Consider the following 13,862-nt stretch of genomic DNA (forward strand, 5'->3'; position numbering starts at 1 on the left):
AACACAGGTAACACGAGACGCTGCTGGCAAATCATGAAAGAATTTCTCAACATGAAAAACTGCTCAGAGCTTACAATAAAAATAAAGCAAGGCGACGAAATGTATACCGACCCTGTAGGAGTGGCCGCCACGTTCAGTGAGCATTTCTGCGCATCTGCGGATACGCAGCAATCACCAGGTCATTTACGCGATATACCATGGCGTACTCATTCTTTTTATCTTCATTCCACGTCTGCAGATGAAGTCCTTCAGGTCATCACATCACTGAAGACCACAAGTGCTGGTTTAGATAATATTGATCCTTTTAAAGTAAAAATAGTTTCAAACTGATTATCACCACCTTTGGCAGTAATTATTAGCAAGCTGTTTTCAGCGGGTGTGTTTCCGAGCTGCCTTAAGGCTGGTAAAATAGTTCCAGTTTTAAGAAGGGTGATAAAACTTTTGTACAAAATTATAGGCCAATCTGTATCCTTACTTTCTTCGGTAAGGTAATTGAAAAGTTATTCCACATTGCAATAATGCGTTATCTGAAAAAAATTAATCTTTTATCTCCACAACAATTCGGATTCTGTCAAGGATATTCAACTGAGCTGGCACTAATTACCTTAACGGAGGAAATTAAACAAGCTATCAATAGAGGGTTACTTATGGGATCCGTGTTTATTGATTTGACAAAGGTTTTTGACACAAACAATCATCACGTACTACTTGCTAAACTCGAATCATTTGGTATGTCTGGTCCGCCACTAAAATTAATTAAGAGCTACCTCAGTAACCGGTCTCAAATGGTTCATGTTAATGGCCATCTTTCAACCTCCAAGTTAATTAACGTTGGTGTTCCACAGGGGTCAATTTTAGGCCCACTTTTATTTTTGATGTTTATTAATGATCTACCTACCATTCTTACAAGGACCAAGTGCATACTTTACGCTGACGACACAACAATCTTTCAGTCATCTAAATCAGTTTCTTCACTCCAGTATGACCTCAACACAGATATACATAACATAACTTTATGGTTCCAGGCCAATTATCTTCAGATCACTGCTACTAAAACCGTGTTTATGTTGTTCCATTCCCCGTGCATTTTACTTGACATACAACGATCCCTTGACATTGGTAATACCGTCATAAACATTTCCAGTGAAGCGCGATTTCTTTGCGTCATCTTAGATAGCGAACTAAAATTTCATAAACATGCAGCATCACTCGTTAAAAAAGATTACATTTGGTATTGACATTATCATCAAGACACGAACCCATTTTCCGCCTCACATCATACGTACTTTGTACTTTGCTTATATTCATAGCCATATTGGGTATTGCGTATCATCTTGGCCCAACACATATTTCACGCACATCGAACGTTTGCAGATCATGCTGCTCGCACGTCACATAAAGAAGCGAACAGCGTTCCGATTCCGCTTTCAAGAGCGGATGCGGCGAGGCAGATTCGTCAACTCGCCCGCAGTCTCACACTGACTGAGTGGAACACACCAAGCATACGACGTACAAGACTGCACGAGCTCGACCCTTCACTACAACTCCGGCCTCCACCCGGCCTACATCGACGTGCAGCTTCGCTTCTCTATCGCCTTAGTTGCTTTCACGAAAGCTTATACCACGTTAATCGGAATTACTGACAGTGCGGTGTCCGATGTTTGCGGCTCTGACGAAAATATCGAACACCTGCTGTGCCATTGTCCTCGATTTGCCTCAGATAGACAAATACTTGCCAACGCAATGCGGCGACTGGATGATCAGCCTCTTTCTGTGCAGGTGCTATTACAGCAACGTCCACATGCCTCGACAGCCCACAAGGCAGTGAAAGCCCTGCTGTGTTTCCTGAGAAAGACAGGCTTATGTGAACGCCTCTGACATGCGGTAGAGTTCTTCACGCTGCAGTGAAATTACTGTCAGTCTCTCCCCACCTTTTTTTTCTTTTCCCTCTCTTCTCTCTTTCTCGTCTTTCTTGTCCTCTTCCCTAATTCCCCAGTGTAGAGTAGCCAACCGGATGTCTTTCTGGTTAACCTCCCTGCCTTCTCCCTTTTTGTTGCTTCCTTCCTTCCTTCGAACGTTTGCAGCGACTTCAGAATCAAGCAGTTAGATTAATGACTTTCAGCCCATTTTACTTCTCCTGTAGCTCGTTGTTTCCTCAGCTTAACATACTCCCATTGAGACAATTATTTTGTCATAGAATAACTACTGTCGCGTTTGGACTCACCACGCATGACATTTTATCGCATGTATTGATCATCGTCACCTAACTAATAGTAACATCAACCGGTTGTCCCAGTGCAAAAATCTTCTTTTGCCGGCCGTAAGGACAAACTGCGGCAAGTTCTCAACCTTATTTATTAGCATGGCCAGTTGGAATTCATTAACTTTCGTATTGAAATCATCGCATAACATCCATATTTTTACTTCGTGCAGCAAGAAATAATACGTTCAGGAATAATCAACTCATCCTATTTGTGTAATTAACTGTTAATAGCTCTCCACATTTTTGTGCAATTTACTACTTCAATTTGCTTTGTATAATTGATAACACTGATATTGAAACGTGTTGCATTTGTCACATAGAGTTGTTCATTAATATTGCTTTTTGTCTTCACTTGCTTTTGACTATTTCCTTGTTATTTTTCAATAGTGAGTATTACCGTTATGTTGTGTATTGATCGTATTTTTATTGTCAATCAAGCTTATTCATTAATACTCACAAGTCCGTATACTATTGCTGTATTTTTTTGTAATTACCCCATCCATGTAGCCATAGGAGGTACCCCTGTCAGTTTCTCTGAAACTTTAGGACCTCCTGCTGTAATAACGCTAACCATGTAACTCAACTGAACTATTTAATAAACTTGACTTCTCTTAGCTTGACTTGACTTGAAGAAAGGTGAATACCCGGTGGTTCGTTGAACAGCGATATTGTGTGCAAACATTACGAACGGCAAGATTTTGGCCCAGTTTCATGCCTCGGTCCGATGTACATGGATATCATGTCACTTAGAGTCCGGTGGAATCACTCTGTCAGGCCATTTGTCTGCGGGTGCTAACCGCATGTAATCTAATGAATTGTGCCACAAGCTTTAAAAATTTCGTCAAGAATTGTTGACATGAAGGCCTTGCCTCGGTCACTCAACAACGTGCGAGGTGCACCATGACGCAATACAATGGCTTCTAAAAACAAGGCGGCAACGTTGGAGGCAGAGCTAGTGCGTAGAGTAGCGGTCTCCGCGTATCATGTGAGGGGGTCGACGGCTGTGACGATCCAGCGGTGGCCCGCTGGCGTTACAGGAAGTGGTCCGATGATGGCTATTCTGACAATGACAAAAGGTGTATCAGGGCATGGAATGGGGGGTACTAAGCCAGCAGGAGCTGAAGCTGGTCCTTTCCGGCGTTGACAAAGTGCACAAGAAGCGATATAATTAGCTACAAAGGTAGAAAGACGAGACCAGAAGAAACGGCTCCTAATGCGGTTGTTTGCCTTCTGAAATCCCGACTGTACAGCTGATCGGTTATCGTGCAACGCTTCGAGAACTTGTTTTCGCAGTTAACGGGGAAGTACTGGCACCCACCGATGCCCATACACATTGTAAGTATAGCGCTGCAGGACATTGTTCTGTAGCTTGAACTGCCGTAGGTGACGACGTAGTCTGGCATTAAGTGGAGAAGGCGAGCCATTAAAGTATCCGATGATACGGTTACAGTAGGGGTCGTCACGCTGGCACGCGGCAAACTGAGCGCTGCTGTTTAAAGATAGTGACCCAGCAACTGCCAGGGGTGATAACGTGAGTGAAAAGAAAGCCGCTTGATCACCTGAGGGGCATTGAGGATGCGTGGTTGGAGATAAAAGCGGCAGAGGGTAGCGAGAGAGAGCGTCGGGATCCTGGTGCTGCTTGCCAGACCTGTACACAACGTGAAAAGTGTACTCTTGCAAACGGAGTATCCAGTGACCAAGGCGCCCAGACAAATTCTTCAGCGAGGACAACCAGCATAGGGCATGGCGGTCTGTAATCACAGTGAAGTAGCGTCCATACCGATAAGGTTGAAATTTCTGGATGGCCCAAACGACAGCGAGACATTCCTGTTCTGTCATCGAGTACTGCTCCGCAGGTGTTAGTGCGCGGCTGGCATACGCAACTACTTGCTCACGTGAAGGGTCGTCGCGCTGGAGCAGGACATCACCAATTGAGTGGCCGCAGGCATCTGTGTGCTGGGAAGTGGGCGCACTCTCATCGAAGTGACGTAGGACGGGGTCTGTTGTCAAAGCACGCTTAAGGGCTTAGAAAGCACACTCGCACTCGTCAGTCCAAGTGAAGGCCGTTGCTGACGTCCGAAGCTTGTGCAACGGTCCCGCAATGGCAGCAAAGTGGCTGATGAAGCGGCGGTAGTAAGACGCCAGGCCCACAAAACTTCGCAATTGTTTTCGATTGCCCTGACGTGTAAAACTAATTAAGGCAGCAACCTTGTCGGGGTTGGGTCAAACGCCATCTTTGCTGACAAGGTGACTCAATACTTTGATGCTTGTGCTGGCGAGTGGCACTTCTTTGTATTGAGGTGAAGGCCAGCGTTCGAAATGCACGTTAGAACTTCATCCAAACGCTTAAGGTGCTGACGAAAAGTAAAATAATAAATTACGATGTCGTCTAAATAACATAAGCAGGTTTACCACTTGAGACCACGTAAGACGGTATCTATTATGCACTCGAATGTTGCTGGAGCGTTGCATAAGGAAAAAGGCACGCCGTTAAACTCTTAAAACCCGTCAGGCGTTGCAAACGCTGTTTTCTACTTGTCTGCTTCGCGCATAGGTATTTGCCAATACCCGAATCGGAGGTCGAGGCTGGAGAAGTATTCTGTGCCTTGTGGAGAGCCCAGAACATCATCTATGCGTGGCAACGGATATACATCTTTTTTCATGATCTCATTGAGCGCTCTGTAATCAACACAAAACCGGGCAGAGCCATGCTTTTTCCGGACCACCACCACAGGAGACGACCGAGAGCTGGATGAAGGTCGAATAATATCCCATTTGAGCATGTCAGTGACGTTTTCCTCAAGGATTTGCCGTTCCGCTGAAGACAAACGGTATGGGCGGCGGCGTACAATGGAGCTGCTTTCGGTTTCGATGCTGTGCTCTGCAACGGAGGTGCGGCCTAAAACTTTGTAATGTATGTCAAACGAAAAGCGGCGTTTTTGGAGAAGGTCTAAGAGGTCTCTCTTTTGCTCGGCAGTGAGGTGAGGACCTATAGTAGCAATTAAATCAACAGTGGGAGCTTTGATATCACTTGTAGCAGACAAAGGTGGTGATTCTGCGTGAAGAAAAACCAGCAAAAAAGGCTCGCTGTCAGCGAAGCAGCTCACAGCAGTGCCCCAGGGAATCATCACTGGCGAATAAGTTGGTTTCAAGGCAGAGACCAATGCTTTGCCGTCGCTAAACCGCACAAGCCCGGGTGCAATGGTAAGCCCCACAGGTTTGAAGCGAACTGATGGCGCTATGAACACGTCACCCTTAATTATAGTGTGCGAAGTGATCCTGAGAATTTGTTCATCTCCTGGCGAAAGGAAACAATCAGCGGCAGCAACGAAATGGAAGCTGTGTAGATCGACATCGGATGAACTCTCAGTAGCTGACATATGAATTACTCGCTGACGGCACGATATATGAAAGCTCATACTGAAGAAAGGAAGTGGCTGTGTGAGTGCACAAAGGAAGTACAAGAAACTGAATGTGGTGAAGGATGCCATCCCTGAAAACGCGGACTGTACAAACACTTGAAAGCTGAATAGGGACTCCATTTGCGCACAACGAAGGGGAGGGCCATCGTAAGGCGTCTTAACTCTTTTCAAGTGGACACACACACACACACACACACACACACACACACACACACACACACACACACACACACACACACGCACACACACACGCACACACACGCGCGCGCGCGCGCACACACACGCACACGCGCACACACACACACACAAACGACAGGCGTCCGCGGAACGCGCAGCACAGTCACAGCGAAGGCTTAAAAGCGGCCTTTCAGAGCCTTTTCTGAACTCTGGCATGCTGCAAGCAGACTGCTGGGAACCCACTGCACCACAAATATTCATAAACTTTGTGTGGTAGGTCAGCATTCACTATGCTCTTCTTTGTAATTCTTTAGAGAAGCCTTCTATGTGCTATAAACTCGTCGGAAACTTTTGTAAGATTTTTTATGCAGCGGCTGATGACGATGAAGAAATACGCCAGAAGTGGGTATGCCTCATAGTTAATAGGGGATCAAGAACAAGTTTTCTAATGGGTTGGATATTTCGATGACCCAGTCGTTACGCATTTGGAATTGTGTGGTGCCTGGCTATTCCTTTGATGTTCTAAAACGCCTTGTTACTACTCAAACTAACGCGACTCCTTTCCCGACATCAAGCCTGCTTAAGACCACTTTAGAAACAAGTTCCAAGCACTAGCATGCCTTAGTGGTAGAATAGTGGCCTGGCACGCCATCGCGTCATTGCTGTTTTTTATTTGCCGAGTTTTAGATGCGGAGCATCTAATACTCGAGGCTTGTAGTGCGGCGCCGTCCGCAAGCTTCCTCCTCCTTCTTCCACCATGTGTGCATCCCTTCCTCCTCTACACACCGCGCGCGCTTCACTCCTCCACCATCTGTGCACCCTTCCTCCTCTACACACCGCGTTCGACATCTACAATTCTCCTGATTCTCCAGTGGACGCGCATGCGCCGTCGCGCTTCGAGAACATTCAACAGCTGACAGTGCATGCGCCGTCGCGCTGTATATATACTCAAGGTCGGCGCTCGCTCGCTCAGTTGCCGCTCGTCGGTTGGTTTGTACGGCGCGTCGACGTCCACGGTCGCGGTGAAATGAATTCCAACGAATCCACAAACACAATGATTGACGTCCCTTCGACCAGCGCCGCCCTTTCGCATACGTGTGTACGTGTTCACTCATTTAACACCCTCTCCTACAACCACGTTAACCAATTTAGCCATCGACCCAAGTAAGTCGCACTTTAACACCCCGATAACCAAATATATGCTCCGCATCCTCCTCAGTGTTCCCCCGAGGGAAGCTGCGGGCAATTTTTTTTGTTCGAGACTGGTTACGAACACCAGCAGTGGTGGTGGCGGCGGCGGCAGCAGACAACTACGGCGCCGATGTGACCCGTGTTCTAATCTCATAACAGCTTTCGCTGTAATACTTCGACTGCGCCATAAGCGGCGAGCACCCGAAAGATTTTCGGTTACGCCTTGACTGCGAAACTTTCCAGCGCCAATTTTCGAAGGCCTTAGGATTACAGGTGCGAAGAAACCACAAAAAACCACGGAATAAACACACACATCACGTGAACCAGAAATGTGCCCTTGCGGCTTGGGGTGCCCTAAAGATCGTGAAAAATGTCTAATATATAAGTATTTGAAGAAACTTTTTAAAATGCCTCACAACTATAAAAAATAGGATTATTGAAAAAATCCTGACGCAGGTGATTAATTAAATGTATGCTATTAAATTGATTTTTACGAAATCTAGAGACTTTTCGGATAATGCGATGATTTTTGGCGGGTCCGGCTACTCATTTCGTCTTAGGGCAATCTGGCAGCACTGATGTCCACTCTTGTCTCGCTGCTCCGCTGCTTGCCGCCGCAATAAGATTTCCGTCAATATGCACGTTTCTCTCATTTCAAGGTCTACTCTCTCTCGGAAGTGCGGATGATCTGCCTTAGTATCTCGTACCAAAGTGAATGGGAGGCAGGCTGGAGATGGTGATACTTAATGAAGGGTTATTGTTGAACTAGGTTACAGAAATATGCCAGTGGCTTTCAAAGCCTGTTTAAAAGCCGTTTTTGAGCACGCGTTTAACCAAAGCGTGAAAAAGAATAAAAGACCTGTCACTCATGGTACTCTACCGTAAAGTCTTTCCAGGTAACAAGGTTGTTTCTTGAATTCCAGCTCCAGCTCATCGCTTTGCTCCAGTATGTCTTGATATTCAGGTGCAAGGCAGTCCGAATTTCCTTCGTACACCTTGAGATCCTGCGTGATAAGTTTTAGAGAGCATAAGCAGCATTGTTACAATAGTGTATTCTGGAATGTTCGGGGTATAATTCATCACACCGACCGCACCATGCAGCTGCGATGGAAAAGAGTCAAACAGGCAGATATTTCGATGCCCCAAGAAAGCAGTAATCAGCGCGATAAGCTTCCATTTGCTTTATATTCGTGGAAAACTTTCTAGAAGGGCTGGTGAACATTTATTCCTTTCATGGTGACTAGAGTGCCCAAGTTCCTGCAAAAATTAACAGCCGGTTTTCTTTAAATCTTCACTGTACAGGAACAATAGTCTCAAGTGGAGGCTATATCACACGGATATGACCAAATAACTGTTTGGTGAAAAACGTACACCACTTTTCGCTAAACGGAACCGTGTGTAGATGCGAATCAGCAGGCGCTAACGCTTAAAGCGACGTTGACGCTGGCGCTAATCACGGCGTTGCGTAGGAGAGATACTTGGGAAGCCGTAAAGCGTGCAGTGATGGACCAGTGTTTCCTGCTGATTTGATGATTGATTAGTGGCGTTTTGTGACGCAAGGGCCATGGGTGGCTAAAGAGCACCGTGTTTTTGATGCGATGAAAGCATTTACCAGTGATTGTGATGACAGGGTGTATTACAGCTGTATAGAGGCCTGAAATCACGTGCTCTATGAAAGCGTAAAATGTGTGTATAAAGTATAAAATCCTGACAGTGATAAGCGATTTGATGTATAGATGTGGGATGATTCACAAGTGAAAATCGTATCTTCAACTGAGCTATTGTAAAATAGCACAAATGTCTCCTCAGCCCCTTTGAAGCTAAAGGCTGAGAGGCAAATGCTTGTCAGAGCGGCTACTGCAGCAACGACTTCTGCCGAGAGATTGCGCTACGGATTTCTCTTATATGTGATGCGGAACTGTGAATTTCATCTAAAACGCCAATAATGACTGATAACAAAAATGGTTCTTTGCCAATGAGCATCCCGCGATGTAGTGGAATGTGTTCACGGCAAGCTAACGGAAAAGGGTTTTTTTTTAGATGCGGAAGCATCTTATACTCGCGCCTTGTAGTGCGCCGTCCGCGCCGTCCGCACCGCTTCTCGAACATTCGACAGCTGACGCGCGCGCATGCGCCGTCGCGCCGTCGCCCACCATCTGTGCCGCGCGCGCTTCTCCTTCGAGAACATTCGACAGCTGACAGCGCATGCGCCGTCGCGCCGTCGCCATCTGTGCCGCGCGCGCGCTTCTCCTTCGAGAACATTCGACAGCTGACAGCGCATGCGCCGTCGCGCTGTATATATACTCAAGGTCGGCGCTCGCTCGCTCAATTCCGCTCGTCCGTTGGTTTGTACGGCGCGTCGACGTCCAAGGTCGCGGTGAAATGAATTCCAACGAATCCACAAACACAATGATCGACGTCCCTTCGACCGGCGCCGCCCTTTCGCATACGTGTGTACGTGTTCACTCATTTAACACCCCCTCCTACAACCACGTTAACCAATTTAGCCATCGACCCAAGTAAGTCGCAATTCAACACCCCATTTCACAACCACGTTAACCAATTTAGCCATCGACCCAAGTAAGTCGCACTTTAACACCCCGTTAACCAATTATATGCTCCGCATCCTCCTCAGTGTTCCCGCGAGGGAAGCTGCGGGCAATTTTTTTTCTAATAGAGTCTGTGGGGCCCGAAACGTAGAGAGCACCACGCTCTTCGAGTAAACAGGTACGGTATACACTGTGGGAACGAACCAAAAGAACACATTTAATAAACTGCATTTACATTAGATCAACAACATTGTCAGCCGAATTATTATACCATCAATTTGGTTCGGCAAGCTAAAACAACCTTACACAATATAACGCAACGCTCAACGACGTAACAAACACAAGAACACACAACAGGCGCCTTCGCCAACGCCTAACTCACTACGAAGGCTCCCGGCGCGCAACCTGCGGTGCCACGCTACGGGGACCCACAGCTAAAGACCACCGTTCGCGCTAACCGCCACCCGCCAAAGAGCCCCGCTCATCTCTCTCTCCCTAGCCGCCACCGAGGCATACACCAGGCATCACCGTAGGCGCTACGCACTAACCATGATGATGGTGGGGATAAATGCTCGCGAGTACAACGCCACCTAACGCTAAATAGCTATGATCCTTCAATGTATTTGCGCTCTACTTTTATTTTTAGACACACACCAACTCGCCCTGCAGAGCAATTTGTTAGGTGCAGACGAAGCCTTCAACCAAACGACGTGGAATGGGCATCTTGGCTGCTTCTGCGCCAACCTGGCTGCTGCCCGGCCATGCAGTAGCGGCTGGTGGGCCTACTTCGACAGAAGGCAGGGCAGCGGTGGCTGCTCCTACCACGGGGGTAGGAAGCGTTGGTACCAGTACGCTTAGGCGCAGCTGGGCCGGCCACCTGAAGCCGATGTGGTGCTGCGCTCCGCTGCACCTTTCGTCGAACGACGTTTTGCTTGGTAACAGGGAGACACGAATTGTCTTGCTCCGCGGAAAATGATGTTTCGTTTCACTTTGACGGTTATACTTTCTTTTTCTTTGTTCCACGCAACGCATGCAGGACCTAGAATATGCCGGATGGTCACCGTTGCAGTTAGCGCAGTGTACATCGGCATTGCAGCGACAATCCATGGAGTGTCCCATGGTACCGCACTTCACACAGGTTAGCTGTCCTAGGCAAGTCTGGGAAGCATGGCCAGATATTTGCCATTCAAAACATCACCTCGGATTTGGTATGTAGGGTCTCGCAGATAGTTTCAAACAGCCGGTCACTATTTCGTTAGGAAGTGTGGAGCATTCGAAGGTCACGATTATGTTCTTAATTCACATTTCTTAGCTGTATCTCCGGATTATGATACGCTGTACATGTAAAACATTTTCATTCTTGAGCCAGCCAGAAGTTCATCATCGGCCAGGTCTATCAGGTCGTCGCCTGACACAAAGATTTTGACGGTGTTCATCGTTCTGTCAGGAGAGATGTTTACAGGCTTGTCTCCAAAAACTACTTGGTCTGCTAGTTTCTGAAACTGCATGTGTTTTGTCTTTAACCTCTACTAGAAGGTCCCGCTGGCCATCTTGGTAAATTTATAGCCACTTCTGATGGTTTCGGTGAGGCATCTGAATACTAGAAATGGGAAATGTTCCGAGTTTTTTTTTTGTCTGAGTTCTCACAGTTAATGACGTTGACGTGGTATTTGGAAAGCCGGCCTTCTTTCGAAAAAAAGTTTTGCATTGGCATCGGTGTGCCACCTTTTCAGGGAGCGATTGTGAACAAGGGGTTTCTTCATAACATGGAAAAGAGCGGTCTATACGGTAATGGTGCCTACCACCCACCACGGAGCCCATTATGAGGACGTGGTATATCATGTAAAGTCTGCTCAACGCCAGTAGTACGCACTACTAAACCAAATATGGCTTGGCCTTGCTCAGGTATTCACACAGAGTTAAGGACCCTTCCAAGCGCTTCCCGCACACCCACTTCACACGTGACGAAATTCCTGTCGCCCGTAAGTGGAGAGCGAAATGGCGGCCCAGTGCCAAAATGCCAACCTAGCGCTAGCCGCCTTAGCGGCTCTGTAGTAGGAAGGCTGAAAAGGTGTCTAGAGCCCATGTAGCAACTGTAATCCAAATGCAAGCATTTAAAGAAGGCACGCAGCAAATATAAGGAACGAAATCGCTTCACGACAGTTTGTAAAAGTGGCAAAGTAGAGCAGGCAGATGGTAGTAAGGATGAAACCATATTGGCAATTTAAAGCAGCCAACCAAGCTAAAACCACAATTTTCTTACTGTGAATCAAAAGCCGGTAAAACTTGAAGTGTGCAGCGGACCAACTGTTGACGTCATCCCAGCTAGACACGTCCACGCACAGTAACTGGAACCATACGCAATGACGCTGCGAACATGGAACGGAAGTTAAGTACAATACGGGCGCAACACTCATCTAAAAGTCACACCACCAAACGGACAGTGGAAATGTAGTCTTTAGAGAAGACCTCACTGCTCTGATTGGAGAAACAAGAGCTAACAAAATAGGCCTGACAACTGTAGCCTTGTGCGAAACCGGCGCTGGGGAGAGAGGGGGGTAGCACTGGAGCCCTTTCTAAAAGAAAACCTATTCCAAACACAACGCATAACGTCCCCTCTTCTGTGCCCCCCCCCCCGACTGAACGCGATTGTTGTCTCCGCACTCCCCCCCCCCCGATCACATAGTAAAAAATAATGAGACGCCCTTGAAGACACTTTAAGAACACCCCCGGGAACCGTTAATTCGATAAATAAGCCTGATCTGTTCCCAATCGCAATAATGAGTTGCATGGTGTGAGTCACGACATTTAAACTGCATCTCAGACAAATGTCGATGAACCTAAAGAACACAGGTGTCATCAAAAGCGCCATTCACCATTCACCTAAACTATTGTATTAGCATCACATGCCAGCAAAATGGGCTAAGTGAATGATTGTCGCAACCAAAAAAGGACAAATGTGAGTATTCATCCACAAGTGCTCGAAGCTCTATAAAGAATATGTCATGCATTAACCACTGTTCATGATGTTCTACTATATCTTGGTAAAGCCCAAGTTTTCTCAGAACCGAATTTTCAAGAGGGGGTAATCGATGACGAAGCAAGCTTGCTGACCACCTTACCAACTCCGAAAAATTGTTACCGAACGCTCCAACTGCCATGTGGTCTCGCGCTAAGCAGCAAAATATTCCAAAATACCGTGTCCTCAGAATGGGCGACAGGGAAAAAGATGCTCAAGTAGACCACGACAAGAAGCTGAAGAACCTGCTTCAGAGATGCCGACGGATTGGGATCTGTCTCAACAAGGATTGAAACGCAACTTCTAGTCACATGAGTCATTTTCCTAGGACACATGTTACCAATGTGATCCAAATAATGTCAAGGCGATTCCGCAGATCGCAGATGCCAAAGTCAATGGATTTCAAGGAGTGCAGTGCTGATTTGGTATAATGAACTGCCTCTCCATACTTCTACGGAAATCGTCACGCGTATTGATGCTTTTGAGGAAACTCGCTGTCAAGGATGCACCATAGCAGACGGAAAAGCTGCAGGAGGAAGCATTCGATAAGGCATGAGTCCGTGACAAGAGCTCCAGTTCTAGTCTTTCTTTGAATAATGAAAGCAGCTAGAAATACAATGTGATGTGAGCAATTTTGGACTCAGAGCAGCTCTTCTTTAAAATGAACAGCAAGTATTCCTTGTCAGCAGAGCGTTAACTACAATGGAAGTTCGTAATGCACAGAAAGAAAATGATATGCTGGCCGTTTTCTTTGCCTTAAAAAAGTTTCATAAGTATACATTTGAAAAAAAAAACAAAGATATTGAGCGATTAAAAAAACACTGAAGCAAGCTATTCTGAAGAAACGATTGGATCAAGCTCGAAAATGACTGCAAAGCATAATCCTTCAGAAGCAAAACACAACATTAAAATTGAACGCAGACCAGGAAAGCAAATAGTCTTGGCTGACATGATACCTAGGGCTTTCATTCCCAACGAAAGCAATGAAGCGGAACTTGAGAACATCCATGTCATGCAATACGTCACGTGAGAAAGAAAACCTTGGAAACAATGAAAGCTGTGACTGAAGGTGATGATTTACTGCAAAGAATAAAGTGAATCTTTCTTCCGGGCTAGCCACAACACAAACATGAACTGACCAAAGGCATGAGGTAGCTTATATTTAACGCACATAATGAAGGGCTTCTGCAAAAGTCATTTGCAAGAATCAAGGTTTCATGGGCGTTAATAACTCAAAATCA

The 13,862-nt window shown here is 46.4% G+C and overlaps 1 protein-coding gene across 1 annotated transcript in view; it reads right to left on the bottom strand.

The window, feature by feature from the left end:
* The window catches only part of LOC119162682 (BBSome complex member BBS7), a 287,576-nt gene that overhangs the window by 17,704 nt on the left and 256,010 nt on the right, over nucleotides 1-13,862 (bottom strand). The window contains exon 18 of the mRNA XM_075882301.1: nucleotides 7,934-8,057. Within this exon, the coding sequence (XP_075738416.1) occupies nucleotides 7,934-8,057 (124 nt within the window). The remainder of the gene's footprint in view (nucleotides 1-7,933; nucleotides 8,058-13,862) is intronic.

Source organism: Rhipicephalus microplus, chromosome 2 (genome assembly GCF_043290135.1).
Source record: "Rhipicephalus microplus isolate Deutch F79 chromosome 2, USDA_Rmic, whole genome shotgun sequence".
Classification (NCBI taxonomy): Eukaryota; Metazoa; Arthropoda; class Arachnida; order Ixodida; family Ixodidae; genus Rhipicephalus; species Rhipicephalus microplus.